This window comes from Platalea leucorodia (genome assembly GCF_965183815.1).
Source record: "Platalea leucorodia genome assembly, chromosome: 14".
NCBI classification, from domain to species: Eukaryota; Metazoa; Chordata; class Aves; order Pelecaniformes; family Threskiornithidae; genus Platalea; species Platalea leucorodia.
In genome coordinates this window covers 9,620,929-9,639,132 of record NC_138836.1, presented here as the reverse complement: position 1 = coordinate 9,639,132, position 18,204 = coordinate 9,620,929, and the positions used below count along the sequence as shown (strand labels likewise).

General features: G+C 49.1%; 2 protein-coding genes across 4 annotated transcripts; one reads left to right on the top strand and one right to left on the bottom strand.

Moving 5' to 3' along the window:
• The first annotated feature begins 78 nt into the window (after nt 1-78).
• Nucleotides 79-11,492, top strand: PCYT2 (phosphate cytidylyltransferase 2, ethanolamine). Of its 3 annotated transcripts, none has more exons than XM_082326781.1 (13): nt 79-188; nt 686-774; nt 1,559-1,720; nt 3,620-3,686; nt 4,185-4,269; nt 5,335-5,379; nt 6,771-6,909; nt 7,589-7,671; nt 7,859-7,936; nt 8,549-8,614; nt 8,869-8,934; nt 9,426-9,514; nt 10,207-11,492. In XM_082326781.1, exons 1-13 carry the CDS (start codon nt 103-105, stop codon nt 10,295-10,297), a joined length of 1,146 nt encoding a protein of 381 aa, XP_082182907.1. In that variant the 5' UTR covers nt 79-102; the 3' UTR covers nt 10,298-11,492. The 3 variants fall into 3 exon arrangements, with proteins under 3 accessions (XP_082182907.1, XP_082182908.1, XP_082182909.1); XM_082326783.1 differs by lacking the exon at nt 79-188 and adding an exon at nt 200-538; XM_082326782.1 differs by lacking the exon at nt 5,335-5,379.
• Nucleotides 11,493-11,991: 499 nt separating this feature from the next.
• On the bottom strand, nt 11,992-17,654 carry LOC309597437 (uncharacterized protein C17orf67 homolog). Its single transcript, XM_082326819.1, has 4 exons — nt 17,583-17,654; nt 16,803-16,903; nt 13,632-13,771; nt 11,992-12,126 (listed from the first exon to the last, which is right to left on the bottom strand). Exons 1-3 carry the CDS (start codon nt 17,635-17,637, stop codon nt 13,655-13,657), a joined length of 273 nt encoding a protein of 90 aa, XP_082182945.1. The 5' UTR covers nt 17,638-17,654; the 3' UTR covers nt 11,992-12,126; nt 13,632-13,654.
• Nucleotides 17,655-18,204: the final 550 nt, after the last annotated feature.

The window sequence follows — 18,204 nt, the reverse complement described above, 5'->3', positions numbered from 1 at the left end:
GCCGCGCCCCAAGATGGCGGCGGGGGCGGGCGCGGGGCGGGGCGGGCGGCGGCCCCGCTCGCTCGCTCGGCTGCGGGCGGCGCCGCCGGTGACAGCGCGGCCATGCTGCGCAACGGGGCGGCGGGCGGCGGCGGCGGCCCCGCGGCGGCGGCGGCGCAGCGGCCCGTGCGCGTCTGGTGCGACGGATGGTGAGTGGGGCGGGCGGCGGCGCCCGGAGAAATAAACCGCGTTGTTGGCTGCGCTGCTGCCTCCGGCTCCTCTGTGACCGCGGCGCGGGCCGGGCCCCGGGGCCACCGGTTCCTGCGGGAGAGCGGCTCCCTCCCCCGCGGGGCCGCAGCGGGACGTGACCGCTCCGGAGGCGGGGGCGCCCCCGGGCTCCGGCGCCTGACGGGCCTCGGCCGAGCCGCTGGGGCCGTCTCGCCGGTGGGGCCGGCCCGAGCGCCCGGGGCTGCGGCGGGCAGCCGGCGGGCCGGCCCCGGGGCGGGGGGGAGCGCTGCCGCCGGCCCCCGCTGCGCCGGCTGTAAAGGCGTCTGCCTAGGTACGGATAGCGGAGAGGCTTCAAACCTGCGAGCCCGCGGGGAGGGGCTCCCACCGGGGCTGCCGAGGGCAAGGTCGGCGCCCGCGGCCACCCCGCAAAGGCGCAGCCCGCTGTCCCCGGACTGAGCTGCGGCCGTTGTCTTTCTAGCTACGACATGGTGCACTATGGCCACTCCAACCAGCTACGCCAGGCTCGGGCCATGGGAGATTATCTGATTGTTGGAGTCCACACGGACGGTAAGAGGTTTTCTCAGCTTTTCACCTCCTCCCGCCTCTAGAATCGCCCAGCGACGTTAGCCCCGGGAGAGCGGAGAGACCCCGATGCAAAGCAGGCTTCGTCCTGCGGCTGCTCAGGGAGCAGCAGCCTCCAGAAGAGAAGCGTACCTTCCCCGGCACGGGAGCGGAGCCGCCCCCGTCACGCCTTCCAGAGCGAGGATTAGGTAGTTTGGAGCTTGCAGGCTTCGTTTGAGGGGCGATCTGTATTCTGTGCTGTAAAAACAATTGAGCCAGTAGCAAATCAGTCTGGTTTTGCTGGTGCAAACTGCAGAACTGATATCCCAAAACAAATTTCTGTGTGGAGAAAACTCATTTCAAGCCCATCTGAAAGTTAAGTGCTAGGAACTAGTTCTTGTGCGTGAAGATGGATTTTAAACTCGTTCATGGATGCATATTTTCTAGCATGAACCAAGCGTAGCATGAAGCTATTGTTTAAAAGGGGAATTTCCCCTCCGGAGCTGCCAGGAGCCCCGGGTAGTCCCACAGTAGGAAGTATCTGGGTACAGGGGGGGCACTGGGACCTTCCGCCTTCCGAGTGATTTCCAGGGCCCTTGTTACACACGTAGGAAATGCGACGGAATTAAAATACTTTCTGATCTAGCTGGGGCTTCCTTCTCCACCACAAATCCAAGCAGAGGCCCGCAGTGAAGTTCACCTACCCGTGAAATGAGTGAGGCTCCTGTAGGTGAGAGTCTTCGTCGCTGTAGTACGTGCTTCTAACTGGGTTTTTCTGTTTCTCGCCCAGAGGAGATTGCCAAGCACAAGGGCCCCCCTGTCTTTACACAGGAGGAGAGGTACAAAATGGTGCAAGCCATCAAGTGGGTGGATGAGATTGCTCCAGGAGCTCCCTATGTCACCACACTGGAAACTCTGGACAAATATAACTGTGACTTCTGTGTGCATGGTGGTGAGTGGTATTCTGAGGCGATAGCTGTACTCACGCAGGCCCTCCGGGGCTTGCGTGCTCTTGGTTTCCCTGCTGCAAACCGAGGAACATTGCGGCTAGCGCTGGCCATCAGAGGATGCCTCGTGTACAGAGGTCCGCCTTGCCAACGCCTGCGCTGGGCAGCATGGCTGCTCCCGTTCTGCTATTCCGGAGAAATAGGTCTGTGTGCTAGGCACCCTAAGAGTGGCCAGACCCCTTGGTTTTACGCAGCCCTTTCACTTACAACGGTGAAACGCGTTGTCTGACAATTATCCTGAGGTTGCCCTTAGCACCAGCAGAAATTTGTCTGTGGGGGAAAACAGTAATTTACAAAACTTAAATGAGAAAAACACTGTTAAAAAGGTAAGTGTGCAGCAATACGATCATGTTTATATCTACTTATCCTGGGATGAGATCAGATCTGAAAAGCTTCTCTCTCTTTATCTGGCTGATAAGCTGTTCAAGGGCTTAGCTGACTGTGTGGTCAGAGACCTAGTTCTTATTATGAACATTTTTCAGTCGATAGTCACTGAAGAGAGCCAGTGTTCTGAGGAAACAGAAGTTGTGTACCCTGTCCCTTCCTGGGGCTGCTTGTCGTGTTCATTCAGCCTCAGCCCCTCCTCCCTACTCCTCTGAAGGTATTTGGTTAGTTTAATCAGGAGTAGTCTTTGCACTCATTTCATGTATGCTTCCTCATCTGATCCCAGCCACCTGCTGTCGATAAGCCAAGTATTTCATTAAATGTAAATAAATCATTAACCTTCTGTAAGATAGATATGCTTTTTTCACGTGGACAGGGTGATTATCAAATTCCTTATCAACTTAATTACCTGCCCTGAATGTGTGTTTGGGGTATGCTGACCCCTTACTAGACCTGGTGAGGGATTATGGCAACAGAGAAGCGCTCGTGGCCTTTGCTCCGGTTTCCCTGCGTTTATCCCCTCTGCCAAATCATTCAGTACTTCTGCCTGAATAGTACCCTTGCACGCCGCAGTTTTGCCAGGCTGTGTTTATGCAAAAAGATAAGTTTTGAAATAGCCGAGCTTAATCGGGAAGGTGACAGACAGCAACCCCGCGGTTTCTGCCTCTCTCCTGGCACACGGAGCTGTGCTTGCAGCGTGTTCCCTTCTCCTGTCCCAGTGCCCTGGGGTGAGGGTGCGGGGTTTGAGAAGAACTCGGCTTCCCTGGGCGTGCACCCGGCCGGGTGAGAGCGAGCACTCGTGAGCTGCCGGCGCCTGTAACCTGGCTGTTCTGCCAAACGAAAGCCAGCTTAGGTTTTCACTTGTGAAGATTTAATACTATCACTAAAAGTACATGAGAGGTGTTTTTGTAGAGTGAGTTGGGAACCATGCCGAAGATGAACCGGAATTAACTCTGTAGATGGGTAGCCTGATGTCGCTGTAGAAGTGCCATCACGGAGGGGAAGAACTGGCTGTTGGAGGACTGTTTAATTGACTGAAAAAGTTGTAATGTGAACCAACGGCTAAAACCGGTTCTAGAGAAGTTAAGGTGCTTTTTAATACTAAGACTGATGGTAGCTGTTTATTGTCATTCAGGCAATAATTCAGTTGTGCCTGCTGCTGGATTCACTGTAAGGGCAACCAGCTCAGATTTTCTGGACTACCTAAAAAATGGTGGAGCAGATGGTTAATGGTGTTTAGCATCCAGGAATCTGCTTGTCTCCACAGATAGGGTGGTCTTGCAAACCCCTGACATTTCCATGGGATGCAGGGTGTATCCCATGTGTACGCGCAGAGATTCGGCTTGCAGGAGTTCTAGCCTGGCTTATGGGCTGGACCTGTTAGCGACTACTGTCATTCTAAAACGGCTTTTGCGCAGGAAGGCTTGGGCCGCAGTTCTGAGGCTTTTCTCTCTCTGCAGACGACATCACCTTAACGGTAGATGGCAAGGATACCTATGAGGAAGTGAAGACGGCGGGGCGATACAGGTAACCCGTTGCTGCTTACCTTCTTATCCTGTTTTTGGGCAGTTTCTGGGAGTTCATGCCCTGAAGGGAAGTCAGATGAAACACAGCTATCTTCAGGTCACACTTTAATTTTGCTGTAATGTGTCAGAGCTTCGGTTGCTCCCACCGTGTTGGCTTCTGGGAAGTGCCACAGACTAGCAGCTGACTGGCGGGGCCTTCATCTTCCTGGCAGATGCTAGTTCTGGTCTGGAAGCCTCACTAGGAGTCGGCTCTGTTGGGAAGTCTGTGCAAGGTAAGTTTTCCTCATAGGAGCAGTTGCTGTGGCATTGAAGAAGATGCAGAGGCTCAACAAATAAACACTATACTTTATATCAAGAGCAGGTAGAAGGAAGACTTTCTCAGGACGGTTCCTGGTTTGGATTTACCAGGTGTCACGGGTGCTCCTGTGGTAATGGCGGGAAGAGAAAGAGGCATATGCTCCCGTGGCTTCTGCTTTATCCTTTGCTTGTCTCCCTGCAGGGAATGCAAACGCACCCAAGGTGTGTCCACTACCGACCTCGTTGGCCGCATGCTGCTCATGACTAAGGCTCACCACAGCAACATAGTGAGTCAGAGGACTTTGGGTGGGAGTTTGGAGTCCAGGGCATATGCCAGCTCTTTCCTTTTGCTGTCCCAATGGCAGTGGAGCTCCAGAGTCCGGCTCCTAGGTGCACGGAGAACTGGCAAGCTGATTATGGGCAGTGGCAGCAAAACACCCTGCTTATGTTTGCTTCAGCTTGTCCGAGATCACTGTGCGATCTCAGCCCATGCTGCTTTGGAAAGATGTGGGGGGATAAAAGCTTCGATCCCTCGTGATTGGTGTGGGCTTCGGGGACGTTACGGGAACTACAGGCTAGCCTATGGCTTCTCCGAGGGGGAAACTACATAGTGCAGCCACTGTCATCTCTCAGCCCAGTGCTGCCAGAATTGGAAAGTCCTCTTCCTTCCCACTGAGCTGCATGCTTCTGCCTTCTGCTGTCTCTAGTCTTATCAGACCTTTCTTGAGTCTCCTCAGCTCACTACCTGGTAGATAGCTAACCTAACCAAAGAAAAATAAAGGAAGTAGTTTTATGTTGGTTAATGAGTTGAATTGACTTGGTAAACAAGCAATCCAGTGAATGGAATCACCTAGATAACAGCAGGGACAAGACAAGGGACCCACAAGAGAATTCAGGGGTAGAGGGAGATCTTTTAGTGTGCTGAGCTGTTAGATTGGCTTAGCTGTAATATATAAGTTCACACCAAGATCTGGCACGGTGCTGCTAGCTGTCTGCAGAGATCTGAGCCCGACGCTGGTGGAGTGTCTTTGGAAGAAGGAGGGACGCTGTCCTGCCAGGGGCTTGTGTAGTTGAGGGGGGACATAGGTGTGCAACGCTATCAGGTCCGCAGGTTGGGCAAGAACCGCCGCCGCTGTGTGGTACCAGGCTGAGATCAGATGAGGACACGTTTCGTCTGATTCATGCTGGGACACAACTCTGGTTTAGATATTAACTAGTTTGTCAGCATTCAGTGCCAGGGATCAATGGTGTGCAGTCTGAGCCTGGACTTCCCAGCACTTACGCACAAGCATATTCTTGGTTGGATGAGCTATATGAGTGCTTAAACATTTTGACTCTTTATCTCCCTTCAGGATGAGGACCTAGACTATCGGAAGCACACTGACAACTTTGGGAAGGTAATGTGAGTTCTGGTCGTGGACGTCTGGTTGTTGTCCTGTCTGAGAAGGATTCCAAATGTGCTTTCTGGCCTGTGTTGCAGGCTTGTTTTTTCCTCCACGTTTTGTAGTAACCTCAGTAAATGTCTGCTGCCCCTGTTAAGTAGCTACTGTTGTCAGTGAAATAGGCACGTGTGGCCGCACAGGACCCGCGAGCGAACTGTCCTTCAGCGACGCCATGGAGCTGCTGCGCCCATTGAGCCTTTGCTGTTTTCCTGGCTTGCTTGTAAATTCTTTATCGCCGCTTCCTTTGGGACCCGAGTGCCCGCGGTTCCAGCCTAGGCACAGCCTCTGTGGATGCTCCTTCTAGTGTTCACGTTTTTAAAGCGTTGCATGAGGTCTGGGAAGCATTTATGTAGCAGGCACGTAGCTAGCATGCTGCACTGCAGAATTCATATGCCTGGTCTTCAAGTAGCAGAGCAGTCCTCCTGGAGTTCTCTGCTGTCGTGTCCAGCTCATGTCTTGGGCTACCTCTAAAGAGCTATCAGCCCCCTTTATTTTTTCTCTCTTGGGTGTTGGATTGTCCCTGATTAACGAGCACCTGGACCTACAGCTTGAGTAAGTCTCTTACTCACAGGGGGTTTGCTGACCAGGCTGAATTATCCTCTTTGTTCTCCACCACGTTGGGTTTTTTGAGCAGGCTTTATGGGGCCTGTTGCTCCAGCATGGCTCTTGTCTGGTGCTTGGGTCTGGGGAGAATGCCTGGGCACCAGGTACCCTGCATGTCAACTGGGCGTCCCTTCTGCATGCTGCCGTTCGCATGGCTTGCCCTGGTCTGGCTGAGTTGTCTTTGTTCTTTCAAGCCTTGTAGAGCCGGTAGCTTTAGGGGAGCGAAGCAGGGCCGGAGCGGGTGACTCGGTGGCTGTATCCAAAACTGCCACACGGCGGGGATAAAGCTCCGTCTTTGGTTTCACCGGCGCTGGGATCTGGCCCTTGCTGGAGCTCTGGGTGATCCCTTCCCAGCTTGGCGTGCCGTCGGCCAGGTGAACGGGTAGGCTGTCCTAAGGCTTGAGAAGAGCGTAGGTAGGTTGTGTGTTTTCTCCCTTGGTAAGCCTTGCTTCTTCTGGAAATCCGAGACTGCCCTGTTGCCTTCTTCCTTCCTGAGCTTTCTTCTCAGCATCTCCTTAGCTGGCTATTGAGGGGATGATTTAGACTGTGTTTGACAGCAAGAAGGGCTTTTGTGAGATTGCACAAAGATTTGGTGCCAGGAATGTAGAAGGTCCAAGCTGCTAAGAGTTGTGATACATGCTGCAAATTAAGGCTAACAAATTGCCCGCAGCTGCGTTCTGTGTGTTGTCCAAACCCCCTCCTGGAGCTTGAAAAGGAAAGGTGTGTGGTGTGTGTTTTCCCAGGGGCCTAAAGGTCACAGTCCCTGGACTGGCGTCTCTCAGTTCCTACAGACATCTCAGAAGATCATCCAGTTTGCATCAGGGAAGGAACCACAGCCAGGAGACACTATCATCTACGTGGCCGGAGCCTTCGACCTGTTCCGTATCCTTGACTCTGTTTTGTCAAGAAAGTACCATTGGTCTTTTTGTCAAGAAAGTAGCGTTGGTCTTTTTGTTTGATGTTTTCATGTTTCAAGGCACCAGACTAGGGTATTTACCTCTTTTTTTTTTTTTTTTTCTTTTTTCTTTCCCCCTCCTGTAGGTGTGCACGTGAGGGGAGGAGGCAGGAGTTTTTACTGGCAGTTTCTTAGTCACAGGACACTGAGAAAGGAGCTACAGCTCCTCTCTAGAGAGGTTTGTGGCTGTTGGAGGGTTTTGGGAAGACAGCTGGATGCTCTCCGCGCTCCAGTGATCACACTCTAGTCCCTCTTGAGGACTGGCTGTCATAGACCAAGTGACTGCACAGGGCATCTGGAGCAGACGCTTCATCCCTGGGACAGTCTTTGAGGCATTGTGCCAGAACACCCGAAACAGGTAGAAATTCTGGACAGAAGCAAAGTTGAGTCCATGTAAGGTGGAGCTGAAAACATGTCTGGCTTTTGCCCAGAACCTGTGGAGCCTGAGGAGAAGGGAGGCAACTGTTTTTAGGACGTAGGCAACAATTAATGCAAAAATAAAATCCTTGGGATTCCTGTCTCCCACTGTGGTTTTTCAATGCATCTGTTTCTGTCTTCCTTTCCCTCTTTTCCATGTTAGCTTCAATTCCTTAAGCAGGTCTACAGATATTGGGCATGTAGATTTCCTGGAGAAGGTTCACCAGCTGGCAGAGAAACCCTACATCATCGCTGGGCTGCACTTTGATCAGGTCTGTATATAACATTGTCCACAGACAGAGCAGCTTGGCACTTGTTCTTTCTGAAACAAGCAGGCCGTGCTCTGGAAGGCAGGAAAGGGATGTGTTGGCCAATACAGGATTTTCATGTTGGGAGAAAGCAAGAGGAAAAGGGGATTGCTTTGTTTCTCTTCTAATTGTGCCTGGTGCTTTGCCTTAGGAAGTAAATCGCTACAAAGGGAAGAACTATCCCATCATGAACATCCATGAGAGAACACTCAGTGTCTTGGCCTGCAGGGTAAGTGCCTGTAGGGTAGGTGCCTCTGCGCCGTTCCAGAAATTGCCTGGAGCTGGGTGGTGTTCACCTGTAGCCAGCAGTCTTGCGTGAGCTCTTTGGTGTGCACCAAGAAGGCAAAGAGAAGACTGATCACTTCAGGCTGCCGGCGGTGCTGGTGTGCTCTCAGGGGGAATCACTAGGCTCCTCTGTCGTCCTGGCTCTCCCGAGCTATTGAACCCGGCCGCCTCTGTTCCACCGGCAGTGACAAGGCAGGGTGCCTTGCAGAGTGCTGCTCTGCTCTGCAGCTGTGCTCTTGTAGAAAACTCTCCGCTCCCTGCAGCAGGGGAGAAAATTCCTGGGAAAGAAGCATGGGGAGGCCCAGAAACATGCACCCTGAGCAATTAACTTTTGGATTTGCTATATACATGCTATGAGAAAGCATATTCTTTAGTGGAACAAAAAGATGCTGTGTGACAAGCAGTAGCTGCTAAACCCACTTTCCTGTTCCGTTATTTGAGTTCCTAACTCTCTAACCAGATGACCTGGCCAAGTCTGTTTAGGAAGCGGGCTGGCCTCTGTTTTGGCTCTTTTTTCTTTTTTCCAAATCCAGACTCTACCCGGTTTCTTTTCTAGTACGTCTCGGAAGTGGTGATTGGAGCCCCCTACGCTGTCACCGCTGACCTGTTGGATCACTTCAGGGTGAGAGTCTTTGCGTATAGATGTACATGAAGATGTTGGGGTGTGATGCGCTTAAAGCGGTGCAGGAAAACACAGGGGTGTAGAAGAGAGGTGGTCCCGCTCAGCAGGATTACAGGGAGCTCTAGCTGCACTGCCAGGCCTGGTACAGGAGGGGGGGCTTTGCTGATCTCCGGGCTGTGCCGCAGTGAGTGCAGTGGCAGGGAAAGTCCCTGTCATCTTTTGGATCTTGTCAGCAACTTTGCGTCCTCCTCCAGGTAACGCTTGTGTGTCATGGGATGACTGAGGTGGTGCCAGACAAGGATGGTTCTGATCCGTACGAGGTAAGCTACTAGCTGCTGTCGGCCGTGCTGCTTTGTCAGCATTTCATAGATCCAGAATGGCTTTGTTCGTGTTCCTGAGCTGAGAATTTGTATTGCAGAGGATGCTACCCAAGGAAGTCCTTGGCAGGTGCTGCTGGTTTTCGTCCGCCCTGCGGGTAGCTACTTGGAGCAGAGCCTGTAAATCGTTCACAACAGCTCCATTCTTTTAGTCACTGTTTTGTTTTGCCTGTTTTCTGCCATGAAGGCATCAGATGAGAAATTCTGTAATCTTTGCTCAGTGCCAGTCCTGGGCAGCCTTGCTCGGCTCCCACGTACCTGAAGCTTTGCTTTCAGCAGTTAACTTATTCTGCCTCCTAGGAGATCGCTTTGTGTCGTGCCTGGCGGGGTGCCCACAGGACCTGCCGTGACTTCTGCTCAGCTTTCACTACTGAGCTGTAAACCCGGAGGTCCTGCGTGTTTTTCACAGCTGAGTCTGCCGTGTTTGTTCACAGGAACCGAAGAGACGTGGCATTTTCCAGCTGGTGGACAGTGGCAGCAATCTCACCACAGATTTAATTGTGCAAAGAATCATCAAGAACAGGTTGGCTTTCTTCATCAACCAGTTCTGTTGCATACTGTTCTGTCCAGCTTGTCTGAGGACTAATTAATGGGATCAAACAGGAAGAGAAGGGGTTATCTAAAGGCACAGAATCAGTGAACTGGTCCTTTGTCTTCCACAGCTTGGGCAGGCTGCTTAAATGTGGATGTACTGGACTGTACAGGAAAAGGAACAGTTAAGCTCTACTATGTCAGAATGTGCTTCACAGCACATTTTATTATTTTTCCCCCTCCTCCATTAATGATAAAATGTCCTTGCTGTATTCTTGGGGATTTAGCGTGTTGCTTCTTTCAGAGCTTTGCTCTTTTAGGCCTGAGCCCTTCACCTTCAGTGAACCTTGGTTCAGGTCAGCGGTAATTTTGATTTTGGTATTACAGCACTAAGTGGTCTGTCCCAGGACAGACCAAGCATGGAATAGCAGCAGCTTCTGCAGAGGGAGAAATAAGTAGTGTTTGGCCAGTGGGGGAGCCTAGGACTTCGGAGTGATGGTAGCAGTTGTGGGAAGCTCTGGTGCTGGCTGTGGACGAGGAGTCTGGGGGTTACTGGTGAGGTTTCTGAAGTACTCTCAGAACAAAGCAGCGTAGGAGAAGGCAGTGCTCCCCTGCTCCAGGTGCTTTTAGTCTACTAGAGAGAGGGATGGATGAGAATCTCGTGGCATTTTGTGATTGATGCAGGCTGGAGTTTGAAGCTAGGAACCAGAAGAAAGAAGCAAAAGAGCTGGCTGTGTTGGAGGCCATGAAGAGACTGGAAGAGGAGAAGCACTAGGCCAGCAGAGAGCTGATGCGTGGGTCGCAGAGTGCCGCAGCCTCACCCTCTTGAGGAGCAGACGGCTCTTGGAGAGGGGACCCCTGATCGGGGACGCCGCTGCTGGCATGCAGGATGTGCTGCCCTACCCTCTTCTGTCCTCGCTCCTCCTGCACTAATTATGCAGACATAATGAGTCGGGATCCTGCTGCCTAGTTTTTCCTCCGTTAATCAGCCCCCGTCCCCTTTCCCAGGAGGAGATTTGACAAAAGAAAAAAAAAAAACGGTTTTAATTATAACTAATGTTTTAACACGTTGATGTGCTTTTACCTTCTGCCATTTCTGGCTTTTAGTAGGAGGGAAATGGAGCAGCCGCCCAGGCCGCCGCTGCCCCTCCGCGTTCGGCTGTCCTGACCGGAGCCTGCGTTCCGGAGCAGCCCTTCGGGCGGCGGTGGGAGCGGCTGGACAGACTGGCGAGAACGGCCTCCCCGGGGAAGGGATGCGGCACCCGCAGCTCCTCCTGCGAGCTTTCGGTTAGGGACGCTGGGCCATCGGCGTGCCCGCTGCTGGAGGTGCCGACAGGCCCTGTGCTCTGGGGTTCATCGTGCTGCTCTTCTCAACCGCTGCCTCTGCACAAATACCAGACCCAAAGCTGCTTTGGCTTTGGTTGGATAAAGCCTCTCTCCGCTGTGACTGGTGCCAGCGAACCGTTTGCTGCCCCAGCAAGAGGCAGCGGCATGGCAGCTGCTGAGAGGGGTGGGTGGCTGTGGTGGCACAGGGCCCCTCGGTTCTGCGGTTTTCCGGGCAGGTTGAGGGATTTCTCCCCACGAGGTGTGGGAACCCTGGGGGCTTTTGCCAAAGGCTCGTCCTGTCGCCAGGCGGCAGGACCCGCTGCTGCTCAGAGCCCTGCTTGCTGCTGCCGGCGGAGTCCGCCTTGTGCCTGATGGGTTACCCAAGGGAGGGACCTTGTCGGCTGGAATTTCACGGCTGTTTTCTGAGGGCTGGCACGCAGCAGGCGTGCCCCTGGAAGGAGGTGCAGGGCCTGAGGAGGACGGGTGCTGGGCTGAGCCCCTTTCTGCCTCTTACATTCCAGGGTGCTGTGGTGGGTGTCCTGGGCCGCTCCCTGCGCTGTGCCGGACGGTCCTTCCGCGCCAGTTCTGTTGTCCTCTCTGTTGTAAACTTCTGTTGCTGATCATTAATAAAATGTTGAAGAGTTGTGTATTGGTCTCTTTGGGGCTCGAGCCTGGGTAGCAGAAAGGGGCTGGGCCCCCGGCTGGAGACTCCTACAGCGGCTTTTCCCGGGAGCTGTGGTGGGAGCCGGGGAGAGGCCGCTGTGGCCGGAGCACGAGCTCCGTGCCCCTGGGCAGCCCAGCCTGGGCTCTGGGACGTGTTGGGTTTGTCCTGGGGCCGGGGTTCGGGATCGCTCTGCCTAGAAGCCGCGTGTTCGCAGTGTGGGAGGAGGCTTTTGCTGAATTCCCTGGGAAATTAAACTAGACCGCACGTGGTTCCCTCTCCCCTCTAAGTTCCTTTTGCTTCAGACACTCTAAAGCTGTACCCCTAAAAAGCATAGTCTAGGACTAATCAGTGCTTCGTTCTTGCTCGTATCTCAGAAACTGGGGGAAACCCTTGATTTATTTATTCATGCATGCAATCATTAGTGGTAGGAAATACATGGCGGTCTCTAACGTATCTAGCCATTTATAGCTGGAAGTTTTGCTGTATCACTGGCATCGCACTGTATTGCAAAGAGGTTCAGCTCTACAATGAGCACGTAGCCAATGCAGGAATAGTCTTGTCCTCCTTAACGCAGCCATAGCGTACATGTGCCTCTTCAGTGCCTGTGAAGAGATCTGCAGGAAAAAAAAGAAAATTAAAACACAGGCTGAGGTTGGCCACACTAATAACATAAAATGGGCTTCAAATCATTTAAGTGCTTTTCTAATATTAATTCTCCACAATCGCCTGTGAGCAGCTATTGTGAAGAATTACAGCAGCTGAGTGAGCAGCTTTCAACTGCGTCTCGGCTGGAAGATTTTTTGAAAACTGCCAACTTACCTCCTAGGGCTAAGGTTTGGGAATTTTATGGGTTTGTTTTTAAATAAGTTTCAGACCTTTGGCTTATTGTGGATTAACATAGCTCCGTTGCAGTCTACCACAACATCCAGATTTTCAAAGGTATTTCGATATGCACAGGTACAAATAGACAGCACAATTTTAAGCAGGCAAGCTTTCCGTCTTTTGAAACAGATGAGCCCTGACAGACACCGTGTCTGTATTCTACTGCTTAAAGGCTTTTGAAAGTGTGGAGCTAAATCTGCAACTTTTATGTTAAAAAGTTAACTGTGAGTGATGCAGCATTGCTATTATGGTGATGATTCAAATTTATCCCACTTGACATTCCGTGTCTGTTTAAAGAATGTAAGCAGGAAGGCTTATCCTGTTATAAAAATACACAGCTGTAGGTATATCTTCTTTTTTTTTGGCATCACAAATGGCTATTGGGTAACTGGAAGAGTTTATGATTAATACTTGTATTTTACAATCCTATACATTCCTTACCTCACGACATCACAATTTTTAAATGTAGTGCTAAGTTGATACTGGGTGCAGAACGCCCAAGGAAGAGAAGGATGACCGTACCGCAACCCTAAGGTGCACGGAGGACTACTGGAATGTGTCATTTGGTCACCAGTTGGCTCGTGAGTAGTGCCTGGCTTCTGAGCTGTGCTTTGGGGTGTATTTTTCCATTGAACTCTGTGACGCGTATGATAAACAGAGGCAATAAAGCAAATGATGCTGGCTATTACACTGATGTTGAAAACCATAAACAGAACTAATAATCCATGCAAGCTCTGTGAAAATGTTCTCTGTTAATGTTTACCAGCATGTGTACTAAATAGTAAATTCCACTTAAAAGATCAGCAGCTAGCGAGTTATTACAGCTGAGATACTGCAGAACAGGCTCAGCTCCTAGCAGGTCAGCCTGCATCTTAAATATCTCAAGGATGACACCTATGAGTTTAATCCTGCCACAGTCCTACTGAGAGCTAAGGGAGCAAGTACAAGACTTGAACAGATGAGTTGGAAAAGGAGCACAAGCAGACAGGAGAGAAACAGGAGCAATCTGAAGCAACATTAATAAGAACGTTGTGCAGTCACCAACTTCTATCCATATAGCAGGTAACCATAACCAAATGTTTTATTAACACGAACAGAAGTACAGTGACACAGTTGATGCCTGGGACCTTTCAGCACAAAGTACCTCCTCCAGCCATCGGTTATTCTCTCCTCTTCCAGCTTGTGGCTCTGCCTTTTATGAAGAAAGACATAGGCACTGTAAAAGAAATCTATATACCGATTGCAGGGGAGGCAAGAGCGTTAGACTGGATGGACTAGGTCCCTGTCGCAGTGTGGGAGGCAATGCGGGTTCAGCCAGTGTTCGAGGAACTGTTCTTCTGATGCCTGCTCCAAGCGCTGGAGGTAAACCAGATACTCCTATTTAAAGAAAAGAAAAGGTAATTTAATGATGTAACCGCTCAAGTCTAATGTCAGGCCGAGGAACCAGGAGAATTTTACAGCTTATGTAAGAGCAATTAATTTACCCCTTAAAATTATCAAATAGGGTGAAATGGTGTTGCCAGTCAGCTTGCCCCAGCTTAGCAATATTAATGAATGACATCATCACCCAGATCAGTAAAGGTGTCGAGCAAGAATTTTACAACAATATTCATAAATTAGGAATTCTGCGTACACATTTCTTGCTTGCATGTCGACACAGAAGCCTCTGTTGGTCCTGAGGGTACAGGATTCTCACAGACAGGCCTGTTGTAGCCTCTTCTGAAAATCGATTCCTGCTGATTAAAAACCATTAACCCCTTACAGGATCACGCGGCAGTGCTCTGGGGGCTTCTAGTAGTAGCATGCATCGGTGCTGATCGTTCTTTCTGCGATACATAAAATAATGTGAATTTCCCACGCTAATTTATAGTTTTTTGAAGTAAGCAACGAGTTATCAAACTGAAGTGAGCTGTGTACCAAAAACTTGGCCTCCATCAGGAACAAAATTTACTTTTAAAAAGTTACAGTCCCAGTGCATGCGGACTCATAAGCTTTGTGAAGACTAGATACATTTTTTCCAAATATACCCCCATCGCTTTGCGCAGTAGGCGTTGTAGGAACGGGAGCTGTGGTGTAAAGCCTTTGCGCTGGCCGGGTGTTCCCGCTGCCACCCAGTCCCCTGCTCTCGGTGCTGACCGGAGGGTTGGTACGCTGGGCGCCAGCAGCACCCTGCCTTTTGCTGTGCTCGCTGTCCTCGCAGCGCGGGGGGACTTGGCTCAAATCCCTCCGTGAGACTGCGTTAGGAACTCGTGGAGAACAGGACTGTATGACCGAGAAGATGCGACATGAGACAAAGCAGGGGCTCGGTTAAAGTGAGATTAAAACATGCTGATAACATAAATGGCATTTTTAAAATAATCAAAGATGGCAGATCTTGCTGTCTGTAACTGGACAGGCTCTCTGACTGAAACAGCACTGTGGAAGTCAAAGAGTTTCACAAAGAATTGCAAATTAAATTCCCCAGCTCAGCATGATCTGGCCTAGTACAAACAGCTTTTGCTTAAAATAGATGAACAGAGGTGGGTTCATCCCAGCATTCATGTCATTCTGCTACAGAGAATCCATACAAAATCAGGTTTTCTCCTTGAGCTGGTGGTAGAACTGTGCACAAGGACACAGCAGCCATGCACCTTCTTTCACAAGGGAAAATCTCCGTGTTCCACATGGCGGAGGGGATAGGTTTTTTATCAGAAGGTATCTCCTTTTCTACTGAAAACCTTGACATTTAGTGAGAAAAACAAATACTCTTACGTTCGGGTTTTCTTACAGAAAGCCAGCATTGCTGTGTAGGAAAAAAAAGAAAAAGAAGGTTGGAATTTTTCACCGAAGTGCTGCTAATTGTGGTAGGATGGCAAGTGGCGAGGGCAGAGCAGCGGAGGTCAGTAATCAAACACTGCTCTAGCCCCAGCTCCCTCTACTCCCCGCCTAGGATCATAAAACCATAGAATATCTTGAGTTGGAAGGGACCCATAAGGATCAGAGTCCAGCTCCCTGCTCCTCGCAGGACTAAACCGAAACCGTATGACTAAGTGCGTCCTATGTACCCACGTAACTTCCTGTAACACAGGATTTAACTCAATCCAACTACTGTTTTACTTATTTTGTATTTAAGATATATTTACTACATAACATATTATATAATCGTGATGGTATCTTAAGCATAAGCATAGATGGGAGCTGTATTCCCGCTGATTTTCAAAAACTCCAAAGCTCATTTAACAACAGCTTAGAAATCAACCCAGTCCTGAACGCTGTGGGCAGCAGCGAAGCCCGTGCCCTCTGGGTTTTGGCCCCGTTGTACAGTCTTCCTTGCAGAAGATTGTTACCAAGCATGGTGCAATATTCTTGTGACGGCTCTCATGTGCTGTGGCCGTCACGCTTGGCAAAGAAGCGTGGACGGCGGGAGCGGTGTACGGCCAGGCGCCCAGGACGGCCAGGTGGATTCTTTTTAGCCGGTATATAATAACGGTTAGAAACGGCAAACCGCTGCCTGTCTCCGCAGTCCTGCCGGGTGTATGTCCTAGGGAGTTCGGAAGTGTTCAGCACCTGGCTAAGCTCAGCCCCTTGTAGTTGTCATACGTGCACGATCTATTGTGTGCTTTCTGGCTTCTGTGGGGTTTGCCTCTTCCGCACCATCTAATTTTAGCACAGTGTATTTACTTTGGAAAGAAATAGGCAGTAATTTCAAAATACCTTAAGTACCTCTTGAGAAGTGCAGAATTAGATGTTACATCCTGTCAAAGCAAGTAAAACAGAAGGCTCCTTAATTCTTTCACTTTTTCTTTTGTTGTAATATGGTTTAAAAATAAATAAAGGTAAATACTGCCTGCAAAAACAATGCTGTCGCCCTAAGCTAGCAACTAACAACTTCTACAATATCGTAACAAACCATCCTATCTGTAGCATTCATAAATAAGGGAATGAAAGTGAGTGATTTTAAAAGCTAGTTCAGAACTACCTCGATCTCCGCACTCACCACTGACGCCTGCGTCTCCCTTCTGCCTTGAGTGCAGGAGGTGCGGTCAGCAGAAGACTTTTCCTGTTATTTAGTTTTTCAGGAACAACCCGATGAAATCTACATTTCTATAAATGAAAAGTCACTTTCTTCTCAATAATTTAATGGGCATTTTTGAACCGTGGTAAATAATTTCCACGTTCTGCAAGCATACATTTCCTGAGCAGTGTTCAGCACTTACAGAATGCTACTTAACAGTAACTGAAAGAATGTAAAGAGGTTTTTTAATATTTTAAGGAAGAATTGAGCTGCTTAAAAGGGTGATATTCATAACACATTGCTTGGAATTAAATTTATAGAAATTTAATACTAAACATAAATGTCTTGGGGTTTTTGGTGTTGTTTTTTTTTTTTTTTAATTAATGTAATTTAAAAATAAATATCATAAATCACCCTCATTGGCTCATCAGGAAAACCAGCTTTTCTCGGTCTGTCTTCACGACGAGTTCTCAGAATCTGTTTAGCATCTTTTTCAGTCAAAATTGGTGAAGTGTCTAAAGACAGAAAAGCAGAAATTAGTTCTGAAATTACAAACAATTTAATATTTTATCTGTCAGTTGTAAAATGAAATGTCTCCAAACCTGATTTTTGTCAATATACAAAGTGTTCTGAAATTACAGCCCCTTCCCAGGGGATATTTCGTTCCAGGAGATACGAGTGGAATTTTAAACCATTTTTATATTTGTGCTTTCTATAGTTCTACCAGTATGAAGCAAACCCTACATATTCATGTTACTCTCTAAAATGAGAAAATGTAACAGCACCATCTAACCACTGACATTAGTAACTCTTCCAACTCTTTGTTCTTTTCTGTCTTACTTTACTTTTTAGGATTATTTTTCAGAGTAATGAGTTGTTAGACTTTTCTTGCAAAGGAGAGATTGCATCGAACACTTAGCTTGCAGGACCTTGGTAAAACAAAACAGTAAGCTCGTAAAATAAAACTTTTTGGTTTTCGAATAAATTACTACAGTGTGGTAATGCAGAGAGTAAAATATCTAATACAATAGCATGATTGTTAAAAATCAAATCATGGAAAGCCTGCAATATAAAAGCAGTTAAGGATTAAAAATGAAATATGAAGATACTAAAATACAAGGCTGATAAACTAATACGATTATACTACGCTCTGCAGCTCTACACAACGCAGGTTTGTTTCACATAAACGCCTACCTGTAGAAATGGTCATGAGGACCAAAAAGAAGACAACCGCAAGCAACTTCTTCATTTTGAGTCTCCTTTCTCTCAGCCTGTTCCAAAATGAGCAACGCTGGCTGAGGCATTACCCTGTCTGGGGTAGCTACGTCAGTGACAAACGTTTGGTTGTGCTTTAACTGATTTGAGTGCTAGTATGATTTTGAAGACATCTGGCCTGAAGTTTTGAATATGGCTATTGTCTGCTCACGCAGTCTCAGCGTAACGCTGTTCCTGAGGGAAAGATGACAGAAGATCATTTTTCCCCTTCAGGCTTCAGAGTATTTTAAATTTGTATTTTTTGGGTATTTTAGATTTGTGCAAATAAAACACATGACCTTACATCTCGCCTAGCAGGCGACGGTTTCGGGTGCCCAAGATAAACGATCGTTTTTTAAAAGAAACAATTGCCCATTCCTGAATGTTAATCTCAAAGGCAGCCGCAAAGGGGCCCCTTTGTCAAAAACCATCTCTAACTTCACTCTGGCACAGAAGTCCATATTAATGTGGTTTAACTCCAGCAGAGCCAAACTACCACTGCTGAAAAACAAAGCAGGGAGATTTTTAGCAAATTAATAGAATCATAGAAATGAAAACTCAC